This window comes from Nuphar pumila, chromosome 17 (assembly GCF_984573655.1).
Source record: "Nuphar pumila chromosome 17, dmNupPumi1.hap1.1, whole genome shotgun sequence".
NCBI classification, from domain to species: Eukaryota; Viridiplantae; Streptophyta; class Magnoliopsida; order Nymphaeales; family Nymphaeaceae; genus Nuphar; species Nuphar pumila.
This window is the reverse complement of record NC_143265.1, coordinates 16,645,055-16,659,761: the sequence shown is the minus strand read 5'-3', so window position 1 is coordinate 16,659,761 and position 14,707 is coordinate 16,645,055. Positions and strand designations below refer to the sequence as shown.

General features: G+C 36.9%; 1 protein-coding gene across 1 annotated transcript; it reads left to right on the top strand.

Annotated features, from left to right (window-relative positions):
- Positions 1-479: 479 nt before the first annotated feature.
- On the top strand, positions 480-2,008 carry LOC149811725 (zinc finger A20 and AN1 domain-containing stress-associated protein 5-like). Its single transcript, XM_089992817.1, has one exon. The coding sequence runs from the start codon at positions 1,309-1,311 to the stop codon at positions 1,837-1,839; it is 531 nt and encodes a 176-aa protein (XP_089848943.1). The 5' UTR covers positions 480-1,308; the 3' UTR covers positions 1,840-2,008.
- Positions 2,009-14,707: the final 12,699 nt, after the last annotated feature.

Here is a 14,707-nt window from a genome sequence, read left to right as displayed (position 1 = left end):
TCGTAAAACTCCAAGGCACGGCCTATGCTGTTCGTAAGGGATTAATATTTTATTTACAATAGCGTGCCTTTCAACAGGAAAAAGTGCATTCCATCCAACTCGAACCGGTTCACACCAGCTCAACCCAACCCGAATCTCTAAATAGGAAAATGAATTTAAATCGATGGTCATCGAGTAATCATGCAGGGGACAAATTTAATTCCACATTTTTTTATCTCTTTTTTTTATAAGGTAGGCTGCTATTTTTTTATCTTTAATAATTAATATTTTATATATTTTCCCACTTGTGAACGCATTTCCCTTTTCACTAACGGAATTTCCTCTTTCATTATTTTTTAATAAATAAATAAAATTTTCCGTCTTAGCTGTCATTTCTTGCCCGCCTTTCCTTTATTGCCTTCTGAGGCCGTCCATTTTCTCCTCCTTTTTTATTTTTATATTTATTTATTTTGTGTTGTGGCATTGATTTTTCTGGAGGAAATTCTCTCGAGATTTCCCCCCAAAATTCTCCGCCTTTTTAGGGTTTCTGAAGCCACCGATCGAAGCATTTGCAGCCATCTATCGCAGATCCCATCTCCCTCGGTTCCTCCTCCTTCCTCCCTCCCTCCTCTGATTCGGTCTTCAGGGTTCTCTCTGACCCTCTCGATCGATCCCTTCTTCTCCTTTCGGTTTGGCGGATCGAAATCCATCGTTTCTGTGGTCTCCGATTCATCCCTTTTTCGTTTCTGTATTTTTGTTCCTGCTTTTCGGGCTTCTTTAGGGGTTTCTCCGACTCCTTTGGTCGAATCTCTCCTTACCCTTTTCATGTCTACGAGTGAATCCCTTCGTTTCTGGGGTTTCCAATCGATCCCGTCTTCATTTTTGTGTTTTCCCCACGTTGGTGATCTCCGTCTTCTCTGATTTTTAAGATTTTTAGGGTATCAGAGCGAATTCCTTCATTTCTGGGGTTTCCGATTGATACTACTTTTTCGTTTCTACGTTTCTGTTTCTGCTTTTTTCCACCATGTTCAGGTTTTCTTTCTCAAAACTAACGTTTTTTGTTTTTTAGAATTCTGTTTGTTGGTGTTGTCTGTACGTGTTTGATTTAGCGCCTTTGGTCTTGTGGGTTTGTGATTTCTGCGTTGTCCGGGGAGTTTGAGGTGGAAAAATCCCATCTTTTTCTTTTCGATCTGCTGTTTTTTGTTGGAGATCTGTGGTTTCTGTTTCTTTTGGAGAATTCTCATCTCGAGAATTCCATTACATTAGGGTTACCCAGGTTTTCTTGGGGAAATCTCGAGTTTTTTTTTCTGTCGAAGGGAAGGGGAAATTATGGCTCAGGAAAGCTGGAAAAGGGAGAAGGATGAGACCGATTGCAAGATCCCGGAGGGTCTCATCCTCTGCGTCAATAATTGCGGCCTCTTTGGTAGCCCTACCACCCTCAACATGTGCTCCAATTGTTACAGTGAATCCCTCCTGAAGAAACCCAATTTCCCACCATCTTCGTCACCCTCACCATCACCACCATCACTGAAGACACCTTCATCTTCACCATCTTCTTCCTTGTCTTCACCATCACAGCCATCTACATCAGCCGTAGAGACGCCGGAGAATACGACCCAGAAGCCGGAATCGGCTCCGGAGGACCGCCCTGCGAAAATCAGCTCGACCGTCTTCCGGTGCTCGAGCTGTCAGCGGAAGGTGGGGCTAACAGGGTTCCGGTGCCGCTGCGGCGACCTCTTCTGTGCTCGACACCGATACTCGGACACCCATGATTGCTCTTACGATTACAAGGCTGCCGGAAGGGAGGCAATTGCTAGGGAGAACCCTGTGGTTAAAGCTGCTAAGATCATCAAGATCTGAGGTTTCTGTTTTTTTTCTTTCCTCCCCTTGTTTCTCTTATTATGTATGCTCTTATCTGGTTTGGTTTGAGAAATTTAGTGAATTTGGGTATTGGTTTAACTTCCAACTTGATGTAATACGATGTTGGTATTGCCTTTGATAAAAAGTTGCATTTGAAGTGCATAGCCACGACATATGGGTCTGTTTTTTGTGGTTGGACATTCATCTTAGATGGATAATTTGGTCCTTGTTTCAGATAGTTTTGTGCGTTTTGGAGATGATCTGCAAAATTTTAAGCATTTGCTGTGGATGAATGTGAATGCGTTGGATGAATGGTCGCGTCCTTGATTCTTGTTTTGGGGTCGTTAAAACCAATGTTGGTATTTTTATATATGATCACTAGTATTTTTGTGTGTGTTTTATAGCATATGGTGTAAAGATTGTTGGACATTGCATTATGCATGTTTGCTGGTTTTGAGTATACAATCCAATTATGGATTGAATTTGATTTATCATTAGATTTTCTGTTTAAATTTTATTTGGGGCCGTTGTGGTTGATAACCTGTTTCTCTTCCCTCTGAAAACCAGTTATTTCTTCCATCCCCCTTTTCTTTTTGGTACTGCATTGATTATTCAAGTAGCGGAAAAGGACAAGAATAAAAATATGTATGCAAGTTTGTTGATGGTTCTGAAAGCATGGCTTGGATGTGATTTAGCCAAAACTTCAGTTTTCAGCTTTTGGAGCTGGTAAAAAAGTTGATATTGTCAATCAACTTTTGCTTCTTAGGATGCCTGTGTGTGCATCTCATTGGTGTAAATGGGATCTTAGTGGAATTCTCTCTCTGGTTTAATTGAAGAAAAGGAGATGCACCTTCGATTTTTCTTGTGTAAAGCACAGTTAATTAATTTTCTTCTTTTCTGAAAGTGGGTGTATATCTCACAGTAATCCTCAAGTCTGAATCCTTTACAGCTTGCATTTGTGCATCTTGTTGGCCTATTTTTGTAAAGAATAGCCATGGCTCCTTTTCCAAGAAATTAATGATAAAAAAATTGGGTTTGCTTGTGCTTGATTGATTTTCATTGAGTGGTGAAAGTGGTGAACCTTAACTAGTAGAGTGTTTTTCCTGAAGATTTTAGACATCAGGTGTGGACGCCTATTAAAAATGCTAATGTTCTTCAGCAATGTAAAAATAGCCCGCTCATCTGGTAGGGCGACTTGTGAATGTCACCAAGTTAACGGGATGTTATAAGTTGGAAACCCACCCACAGGTGTTTCAGGTGGGCTGGGGGGACCTCAAGGGTTTTACCAACTGGATGCCAGCCAATGTGCCGGTGATGGGGGGATTTTTCCTTGGACTATCCACAAAATGTAAAAAGTAGCCCCAATCTCTGTGTTCTCTACTTTCAATGGTTGGTTTATAAGGAATAGTTGCAGACGTAGGTATGGTAGTGACTACCCCTCTCCGGTCAGAGTTCTCTTCACCGTAGAGATTGAGAATTCCAACTAAGTGCAACGTACTCACTCTGGATCGTTCACTGAATGTTGCAGAAACCAAACAACCCACTTGATCAAAGATTTTCTAATTTAACGTCTTTGTGTTTGCTGTAAATGGCCCTTGGCCATTATTTAATCTGTATATAAAAATAACAGGAAAAAGGGGATCTCGTGGGTAAGGAACCCTTCCTTTAGTTGAAACTCGTAGAGGGAAGTTGTTGTCTTAGTCCTAGTTTTAGGACTTGAAAATAGAGCCCCAAGAAGGAAAATGCCGAACCCACAGAAAAAGATGCACAGGGCTAGATAAGATGGACAGGGTTTGACAGTTGATTTGTTAATCTTATATATACGTTGGAATAACATGATCTAAGCTGCTATTTTTACTAAATCAAACACGTAGATTATGTGCAAAATACATTAATTTTTTTTTAATACAGTTTTTTTTTTAATTATATATAGGCATGCGGGGGTTAGGCATACCCTACCAGTTATACAACTATACCATTGGGTTTTGAACGTGAAACGTCCCCAACACAAGGTGACATGCCCTAGCTGCTCCTACCAGACAAGGGGATCCCCCATGGTTACTATGGGTTTCTTGCCTTGGAAAAGGTATATCTGTGCATGTTGAGGTCGACGTCGCCAAGACCATCTAGATTATAGGTGCAAGTTATATCAACTCAATTTGACATTTTGTACCATGACTATGTGAGTATGGCATGTCTGTTGACGGTGACACCTTACATTATGTTTATATCAACCCACTTGATTTTTGAGCATCTTGTAAAGTTTGCATGTATGTCCCAACGGGAATTGGTTAATGTAAAAAAACTGAAAAATTTGTGATAAAAAGGTGATTTCTCCTAAAAAAAAGTGACCAAGTGGTGTTTCCTAACAAATCAACCATGTCAAACACATCTGCAAGGTCAAAATTGTAAAAAAAATACTAATAACCCCATCTATGCTCATTTTGCATGCTTTTCTGAGAGAGAGAAATGGGTGGGTGTGCACAGCTTAGGTTTGCACGCCCTGAGTGCACCTATGTTAGACACTATTTTTGGATGATTTGACCATGCGGATATGGTAGGCATGTTCCATTTGCTAGGAACTGGCTGGCTCTTGGTTTATGATTTTTTGACAAAAAAACATGTTTTATAACATTTTAAATTTAAAAAATTATGCACCATTGATTTTCAACCCTTAAAAAGATCTGCTTATGTATTGGAATCTGATTATTCAAAAACCAATCTCTATTAATTTGATCGCGTAAAACACATCTGTATGGTAAAAAAAAAATGAAAATCGGTGGTGAAAAATTTAGTGCATTTCTGTGCTCACGGATAGTCGTGCATACTTCTCTCTCTCTCTCTCTCTCTCTCTCTCTCTCTCTCTCTCTCTCTATATATATATATATATATATATATATATATATATATATATATATGTGTGTGTGTGTATCATGGGCTACAGTTGTTTGTACATACAGTCTGGTAGAAATTTTTTTTATCTAACTTTGAAGATGTATTTACAATAGTTTCTTTAGTAGGAAAGATGTTTTGGATCATATTTTTGCAAGCTGTAAATTGGTTTCCTAGGGCCTTTAAATACCAATGGTCTAAAATGTATTAAAATTTTATTAATGAAAAAATTATATTTTTACATTAAAAAAAGATGAGCTAAAGTGCAATTCCTAGCAAACAAACCGTGTTGAATACATCTATGACGTCAGATTAAGTGGATGCACCTATGATTTTCCAACTAAATTGTGCACATAGTAGGCAGAAAAATATACATAATGTGGTCAATTGCATGTATAATCTATCAAACAAAATTTTTATCTTTTTTTTTCTTTCAACAATTTTTTTATATTTTTTTATTGATCTAACCCCATAGATGTGATCTACATGGTTTCTATGGTAGGAAGTGGGCTTTGGATCAGCCCATGATGCTCTGCACATTTGGCTAGGGGATGGTCCGTAATGTCAGCAGACTGAAGGCGCATCGAGAGTTCAAAAGATGCAGTGTGCATCCAGAGCCGGACCTGTAAAGAGGCCAATGAGGCTTGGGCCTCAGGGCCCCTGGGCCCCAAAAAAATTTAGGGGCCCATTTTTAAGGCCAACGAGTATTGTTTAGGTAATTTATATAAATATTTTATATATTTTTATTTAATATAATATAAATATTTGAAATATTATATTTGTTTAATGTGAATGCAAATTTTATTGTTATTTTGATTCTTTAAAAAAAATTAGGAGAAGCTGGCCCTGAACTCCTACTATTAATAGGAGGCCCATTTTTTCCCTCCGCCTCAGGCCCCATAAAACACAGGTACGGCTCTGTGTGCATCCCCTGCCATAAGGCTAAAGTTGGGTTTACTCTGACGGACAGAAAAAACAGTGAATTTTTTCCTGACTACTAAAAAGAGGTGGGTTTAGGTCAGGTGCTTGCCAACTGTAAGCAAGATTTTAAGAGCTTCAAAAAACGATTACCATAATGTATCAAATTTAATGACTGACAAAATCACATTTTACGTTGAAAAAACATGATTCAAAGGTGTATTTTGGGCAAACCAATCATGTCAAATATATGTATTATACAATAGTACACACTTGTTTCCTTAGATCGAGCCAGCAAATGATAATCTAACTATACAAATGTATTTAACGTGATTTATTTAGTATATTAGAAGGTTCTATCATGTTTAATACACCATAAAATTCCATTTTGTGAGAGTCAAAACCAACAGTTCACCATTCATGAAAATAAAGGTCATTTAAAAATGGTATAAATCAACTTTAACACATAAAAATAATAAGTAGAATATGACAAACATGATCCGACAGTTAGATTTTGCTTTTGGAGCTTAGATCTATATAAATCAAGTGTGTAAGTACAGTACCACATAGATTTTGTCTACTGAGAATTGATCCTTAAATTGAGTTTTTTCTTTTTTATGTAAAAGAATAATTTTTGAGTTGTAAAACTTTTGTACATTATGGGCCGTTGATTTTGAAACCCTTGCAAAACGTGCTTACATGTTTGAATCATATGATTCAAAACCCGCTTCCTAGAAAACAAGCATTCTAGATCACAACCTTTAGTTGTGGTCTACAGAAAAAATGGGACACAATACCATAAATAGTTTCAAAGTAGAAAATATGACAAACGTGATCAATCCTTGACAGGTTTGCCTTTTTTAATGCCTGAAAAATAAACATCTTGTTCAAAATCATGGGGTCTGATGCTTTCAAGCAACAACTTACATCACAGTTGATCTTTTCTTGCAACAACTTACATGGTGCCTAGTTCTTTTGGGTGACAACTTATTATTAGAGTTTTTTAGCTCAAAACTATCTAGAATCTAGATTTGTCTACCCATCATCCTGTGGATGTTCATTTATTCCTATAAGTTTAGTCTATCGTATCATTAAAGAGCATGAAAACTTCACTTGACTTTATTTAGTGGAGAGTTACCTTTATGGGCAAGGTTCATATCAATTGAACTTTGGACTTTGGGTTTCAGTTTGGTTTGGTCTTTCTTTTTAGTACTTGAGATATTTTTATCTCTCAAATCTTAGATCAACCATGTTGATCAACCATTTTAAGCCTAGACCAACCTATTTAAGAGCCTTGAATTGGTCCTTGAACTTGACCCAACGTTCCTGCATGGCCATTGGATGTTTTAATATTCTTGTACCGCCTAAGCCCTTTGACCGTTGACTGTGCACCAGGTTCTAAACATTTTTTACCTCGATAAGGCTCTGTTTGTCTTGTTGGCCAAGACTTTTTGCCCTTAGTTTTTTCTAGCCGTTTGGCCAACCCTGGTCATTCATTTCTAGTCGTTTGAAACCTCTAAATACACTTTATGGGGCCTTGAATACTAACTGTTGGGTTTTGGCCTATATATACCCCAACCCTCTCCCATTCTCTCTATCACTCAACTCTCCTCTCCTCCCCTCTACTCTCTACTCATCTCACAAGTTTGCTTCCTCTCTGTCTCTCTCGTGTGCTCCTTAGAGCTCTAAGCTCTCTCTCACATCCCCTACGAGCTCTTTACTCCCCTATACTAGCTTATATGAGCTCTCGCCCCTGTGTTCTTCTTGTTATCTACTCTAGTTGGTTCATATGCTTAGTTGAGCCTATGATTTAATCCAAGTTGAGCCTAGGGTCTAGCCTATAGTTGAACATAAGTCAATCTGACCTAGTCAAGAGGTTATTCAGAAGATGGTCCGTATCGAGTTGCTCAGTTTTACCTAGTGCAAGGCATGTGTAGATCTTCATGAAAAGGCGAAAGCATGGTTGTATACTGGGAGCGAAGTTGCACCTATAATCATTACACCAAGGACTTGATCATAAGTAGAGAAACTATCATTTGAAAGATAGAGAGTGTAACAAGTGCCTTCGGCCGCACCTAGTTCAAGCTCAGTTTTCTTACCCACTAAGTGAATATTTTTCAAAAAAAAATCAAGTGATAGTTCTATAAAATAGCAATTGAAAAGGTTGAAAACCAAGAGCTGCCCAAGTTGTCGCAACTCTATGGCATAAATTTTAAGATATGGCAACACAAGCTTCATATTTTCTTCACAATTATGAACATGGTGCACATGCTCACAGAGGAATGTCTAGAAGAATGGGAGAACAAGACCATCACTGTGAAACGAAAGAGACAAAAGTGGAAGGATGATAATTTTGTGTGTCGCAACCACATACTGAATGCACTTTCGCACACCTTATTCAACCTCTATTTGAAAGTCTATACGGAGAAGGACCTATGGCATGCTCTTAAAAGCAAATACAAGATGAAGGATACAGGAAATTGTAAGTTTTGGTTAATAAGTTTATAAATTTCAAATTCTTTAATGATAAGCCACTGCTACCTCAGTTCCATGAGATGTGGATTTTGGCTAATCAGATTAAATCTGAAGGTATTTACTTTAATAAATAATTTCAGGTGACTATAATTATTGATAAATTACCTTTATCTTGAAAAAGTTATAAAAATAAATAAAAACATAAGAATGAAGAGTTTGCCTTAAAACAACTTCTTTAACATCTTAGAATCGATGAGAAAGCTCGATCTCGAGATAAGAAAGATAAAGTAAAAGAAGTTGGTGCTAAGGTGAACATAGTTGAGCGCAAACCTGAACTTAAGAACAAGAATAAGAAATTTAAGACTGTTATTAAGAAGAAAAATTTTATTTTTTGCTATACTTGTGGTAAACTGAGTCACTATACGAGAAAGTGTCAATGTAAGAAGAAATTACAAGGCAATGGTTGTAGTAAGCGAGATATTTATGACTAATTCGAATAAAGGGTGATACATAGATTCTGGATCAACGATCTATTAATGTGATTATAGAAATATGTTCACAACATATGAAACCGTGGAGAAAAACTATAAGATCTATATGAGAGATTCACATAAAGCTAATGTTTATGAAAAAAAGGAGTGTGGAGAATCGTTTCACCTCTGAAAAGTACTTAACCCTCCAAAATATATATCATGTACCTATCGTTACGAAGAATCTTGTATCAACCAACCTGCTTCTAACTCATGGTTTCAAAGTTGTAATGGAATCTGATAATATTATATTGTCAAAAAACCACAAGTTTGTAGGCAAAGGCTACTCCATCAATGGGTTGTTTAAGCTCAATTTAATCAATAAAATTGATTCTACTTATATTTATATGCTTGACTTGTATGATTTATAGTATGCTAGATTAAGACATGTTAATTATAAATCTTTGAGAAGCATAGGTAACTTAGGACTTATGCTTAACTCTAAAATTGAAAATGTTATAAAATATAATGTTTGTATTCAAGCAAAGTTTGCAAAAAAAAACTTTTTTAAGTATTAAAAATTTTTAAATTACTCAGTTTAATATATAGTGATATATGTGATTTAAGAAATACTTAAACTCGTAGAGTTAACAACTACTTTGTAACTTTTATTGATGATTTTTCAAAATATATTTATGTCTACCTCATGAAAACAAAAGATGAATCTTTTAAAAAATTTATGATTTTCAAAACAGCGATTAAAAATTATCATAATTATAAAATAAAGTCTATTATATCTGATAGAGGTGATGAATATCTTTCAAATGAGTTCATCATATTTTGTGAAATAAATAGACAAAATACTGGTTCATATACTCTTTAACATACTTGTGTTGTGAAACATAAGAATAGGACCCTGACAGATATAGTTAATGCAATGCTTATAAGTTTTAGGATAAAATATAATCTACAAGTTTATGTCATATCTTAAATAGAGTTCTATATTCTGATTCAATCACTATACCTTATGAAGTTTGAAAAGCTTAAAAAACTGAATATAAGTTATTTAAAAGTTTGGTTGCATTAAGCTTACTCTACCTAAAATAAACAAAACTGTCCAAAAACTTGAAGGTGTGTCTTCGTTAGATATTCTCATGTAGAACTGGAATAGCAACCACAAGAACACAAATTTTATGCACCTTTCAAGGTTGAAGTGGTTAGGATGCAAATTTCTCGTGCAGAATCAGGCATTCTGTTGAGGCCTTAATGGATTTTTGTCTGCTCTTAATAAAAGTCTATGGATATTTATATTGTATTTTTTTGTGAGACATGAAGCAAAAGCTATTGGGATGAGGTCTGAAAGGAGCAAGATTGGGGCTATAGGATGAATACTATGATAATATTGAAAAAAATAACCCATCTGTTATATGAATAGTTTCCGAGTCAAGATTTATTTAAAACAAAATTCCATCTAAAAGGGCGATTTTGGGAGCTGTATAAATGGCTTTTAGAGCACATCTAAGTGAAATAATATTTTGTCTTAGGAATTGGGATTTCCATGGCATTGGATCTTGCATGGCCCTCTCTTAAGAGTGTAAATTGCCCTTGCCGGAAATCATGCCGAATGCAGATTTTTTTGAGAGTTTTCTGATGAGAGCAGCCAGGTTATGCAAATGCAACCAGTGGAAGAGAGAAAAAACATATCTTTTTGTTTTAAAAAGGGCACACTGGTCATTGACTTTTAAATATTAAATAATGAAGCAAGAAATAACACAAAAACAACTAAATAGTTAAGTAAAAAACATTTTGGGGGGCATACTACACCCAAATATTATTTGTGCATGATATTACAATGCATTGTAACATTCCCCATATATATATATATATATATATATATATATATATATATATATATATATATATAAGAGAGAGAGAGAGAGGTGTATCTTCCGGACCATTTATCTCCCACACTGTCTCAGACACTTTTAAGAATACCCATGTATTTTTGTTTAATCTAAACCCATAAATATGATGTCCATGCATCAGTTTAGGCACTTTTGGTGTTTGGATGTGTCTTTAGCTCAATGACAAAATCAAGAATTCTTAGGTAAAAATCAAATGAAAAACTTGACTAACTAACAACAAGAATTCTTGTTAAATTGTTTTGATCCAAAGCATGATTTTTAGTAAATAAGCAATGATAAACACATCTACTAAGTTTGGATTAAGCAAAATACTTGCACCAATGTGTCCTTTAAAGATGTCTGGAAGATAAATGGTTTGCAAGATATATATATATATATATATGAAATGGGCGTAAATTCAAAAGCCTTTATCATCAAACCACTCTTAAGATTAGAGACCTAGTTGCACTATTTACTATCGCTTTCCTGACATTGTAAACCTGTGGCGCACCCCTTGCTCTCATAGAAATGGAACCCTAACCACCTCTGTAGTAGCCAAGGCCCCCTCCCACTGTGCCTACCCGCTTGGGGCTAAACCTGATTTGGTTAAGGCCTGGGAATCTGCAATGGTCTAGCAGACTAGCACCACTTATCATATTACTAGTGACAAAGGCACCAGCACTAACCATTTATGTATATTTTTATTTGTAGTGCTATCCCTGAAAAGTTGCTCATCTCCAATTAGTTGAGGGTGCGTGTGATAATAATGATAATCTACTTTTTCCTTTCTGCAAAGAAATGATGGGGTTGGTAATGATAATTTACTAGCATAACATATATAACATGATTATGCTTACGGTGAAGGTAAATTTTGTCTTCTTTATTTTTTTTTTCTGAAAATTGTACTGCAATGAATGGAGTAAATTAACAAAAAAAACCACTGGATCGTTACATTAGCCACCTTATTCCACTTTTACAACAAAGACACTTCTTTGACTTTGATTTAGTGAAATAAAATATGCAAAATGGCCATGAAATTTATTTCATTAGCAAACGAACATGGAGTGGGTCACTTCAATTATGAGCGAGCAAAGCTATTCTTTTAGGTGGTTTTGCAGAATAATCTCAGCCATATTAGTGATTTGCAAAAATGCCCCTGCCTTATGGGTTTTGGCAAAATAGTCCCTACCTTTCCTGTAAGTCATGCAACAAAATCCCTAAAGTTAGCATCTGTTAAAAAATTTCATTAAATTCCTGATTAAGTCTAAATATCGGGTTTTATACTTGTCGGATCCGGTTTCGATCTGACTCCCAATCCAATTAAGTCGGATTCTGTAATGCCTAAATCAGACCAGTTGACATCCCTAACTAAGCTAATGGTAGAAAAGGTATGGACCGATTTGCAAACACTCATAAGCAAAGGATGTATTTTGGCAAATGGCCTATAAGGCAGGGATTATTCGATAATTCGAGAGAAACCGCCTCACTCATCAAGTTCATTGACGTAAACCTCCAAGTCTCTTTTGCCCACCAAAGAAGGCATCCAATCTTGCCCTTGCGGTAAAGGACGTGCACCCATGGTGGTTTTCAACTCCTAACATCCTGTCAACTTCACAGTTGCCCATATATACCAGATGAGCGGGGCCCTAGTATGCAATAAAAGTTAAGTTCACTCCAGTAGGTACAAGTTAGTTTTTAAAAATGACCCAAATCACTGTAAAATAGTAGAAAATCTTAGATATATTTAGGGAGGTCTGTAAAATGACTGGCACACCTGAAAATAAAGCTCATCTTTTCTTGAATGAAAGTTTTCCTAGTTTCTAATGTTGAACTGATACCAAACACTAGAGTAAAAATTCAAATTGGAAACTTGCCATGATTTTTCAGAATTGCCCACACAACAGGTCATTGCTTGGTGAATGCTGCAGCTGTTAGTGAAAAATCATGGGTTGGACTCTTTGAGAGTAGTCACTTACTGCAAAAAGGTAGAAAATTAGATATGATAACTCCAGTCCACCCTCTCCAGCACCCTGAAAATACAAGTCCACAATACCAATGGCACTTTTTTTTCACTTACACAACAAGATTTGGTTGACGCCATTCACGTTGTTAAATCTCAACAGGGTAGTGATAGCTACGCCACACATCAAACTCGTAATTTCCACTTGCATAGCGGCGTCGACTAGGACTATCTGTTCACACTAGCAACATTTTGGTGAGAGCCACCAAGCATTATGAGGCTAAAAATCTAGATAACGTTTCATCCTTGCAATGCCCTGTGATTCTTGGATTATCTCAAGATCCTGTGATCGTAAATCACAATCATAACGCTTTCTTAAGGTTGATCAGATATGAGAGAAGCACAGATCGACCTTGTGACCAACAATCACAACAGATTTCTCAGCTGTGGTTGTTTATCTCCGCTGTGACCATGGCTAATCTTCCACGGGATCCAAACTCCTCTCTCTCTCTCTCTCTCTCTCTCTCTCTCTCTCTCTCTCTCTCTCTCTCTCTCTCTCTCTCTCTCTCTCTCTCTCTCTCGCCAACCGCATCGTTTTTGGGTATCAAGATCGGCTCTGTTTGGGTGCCGATGTCGTCGTCGCCGACCGCGCCGATGTCGTTCTCAGGGAAGTGTTTCAGTCTCAACCATTTTTGTCGTAACCGCCCCAGTGGATCGCTAGCTCTCATGGGTCGGGTCGATTCCTGCTCTGCTTTGTCGGGCCCGCCTATCCACTGTGATGCCGTCGTCTATGAGGGCCCCTCTTCCGGTGATTCTTGCAGCCCGGGGGTGCAGGCGGCAGTCTCGGGGGTGCAGGCGGCATGCTCTAGAGCCCATCGCTTTTTTGAAGTGTTAGTTTTTTTCAACAAATTTCTTTTACTAAAAATCACATAAGGGGTAGAGATAGGAGGATGTTCACAAATGTGTGAGGACATTTGCGTGCAAAGGTTAGAAAATCGCAAATGTGAAAGCAAGCAGGAGGACATTTACAAAAGCCTTTAGTCCAACTTCGAAAGCACGTATTTGAGGGGGATCACAAATACAATACGACATTTGCATATTTTGGGAGAAAATCGTATATTTGAGAGGACATCTGCATATTATCATATTTTGAGAGAAAATCGCAATGTATGAGAGGACATTTGCATATTTGAGAGAAAATCCGCAAATAAAGTAGGAAATCCGCATATTTGAATATTTGATAGAGAAATTCACATATCTGGAAGAAATTCACGTGTGAAGGGTGAACAGATCCTTTGACAGCCGAAAAGTTACGGTTTTGGAAATGGGCAGATTTTCATTTTTTTCTCATTCCAATAAGAGGGAGGAAAAAACTGTTATGGTTTGAACATCTGATACAAGCTGAGAGTTGCCACATTGATCGTGACCCTGTTTCGGTATGAAACTCCAGAAGTACTCATCTCATGACCACCAGAAGTAGTTTATTGTTGGCTTCGACTTTACGACAAAGGATGCACATTCGGAGTATCAAACTTGCAACATCCTCCAATTTGAACACCTTAAGCCTACCTAGCTAGCTAGGTGTTCAGAGTCCTTGCGAAGAGTTTAACAGGCAACCTTGATATGGGCATTAAACCAGTATGGTAGCAGCAAGCTGAGATGACTGAAGCATACCTTATCGGATACATTTTTTAGTGGAAATATAGCAGTATCATAGCTGAAGTTGTAGTGTCACTGCCTCCCATCAGGGCCATCCTCAACAGGAAGAAAACGAAGGACCTTCTTTGTGGATGTATAGTGGTACAATCTAAGTATCGCCCCCACATTTTTCTACAACTTGAGAGCATGGAAGTGGGCTATGACAGACCTAGTCGTTGGTTTTATAGGAATTTTAGGTAATATCCCCATTTCAAATCATATATCCATTCATTATCCTTTTTCTCCTCTCTCAAGTTTGTTAACAGTAGGACTAATTAAGGAGAGGTCAAGGATCATTAACTTATTGGAGGGATAACTGAGAGTAAAACAAACTACCCTTCTAATAGCAATACACAGAAAGAATTACAACTCTAAAATTGGTTCAAATTTTATCATAAATCAATAAACTGATAATAATACCTTTTTTGTATAAATCATACAAAATTAACTAAAATATTGTTACCCCACAAAAATTTTGGCCGTCTTTGTAGGAAATATTATAGCTAGATGAAGAGGAAGCGAGAAATGAGCCCATAAATATTTAGATAAAA

Excerpts from the sequence above, each read along its gene's own strand:
- LOC149811725 (XM_089992817.1), top strand. The coding sequence starts at position 1,309 with ATGGCTCAGGAAAGCTGGAAAAGGGAGAAGGATGAGACCGATTGCAAG.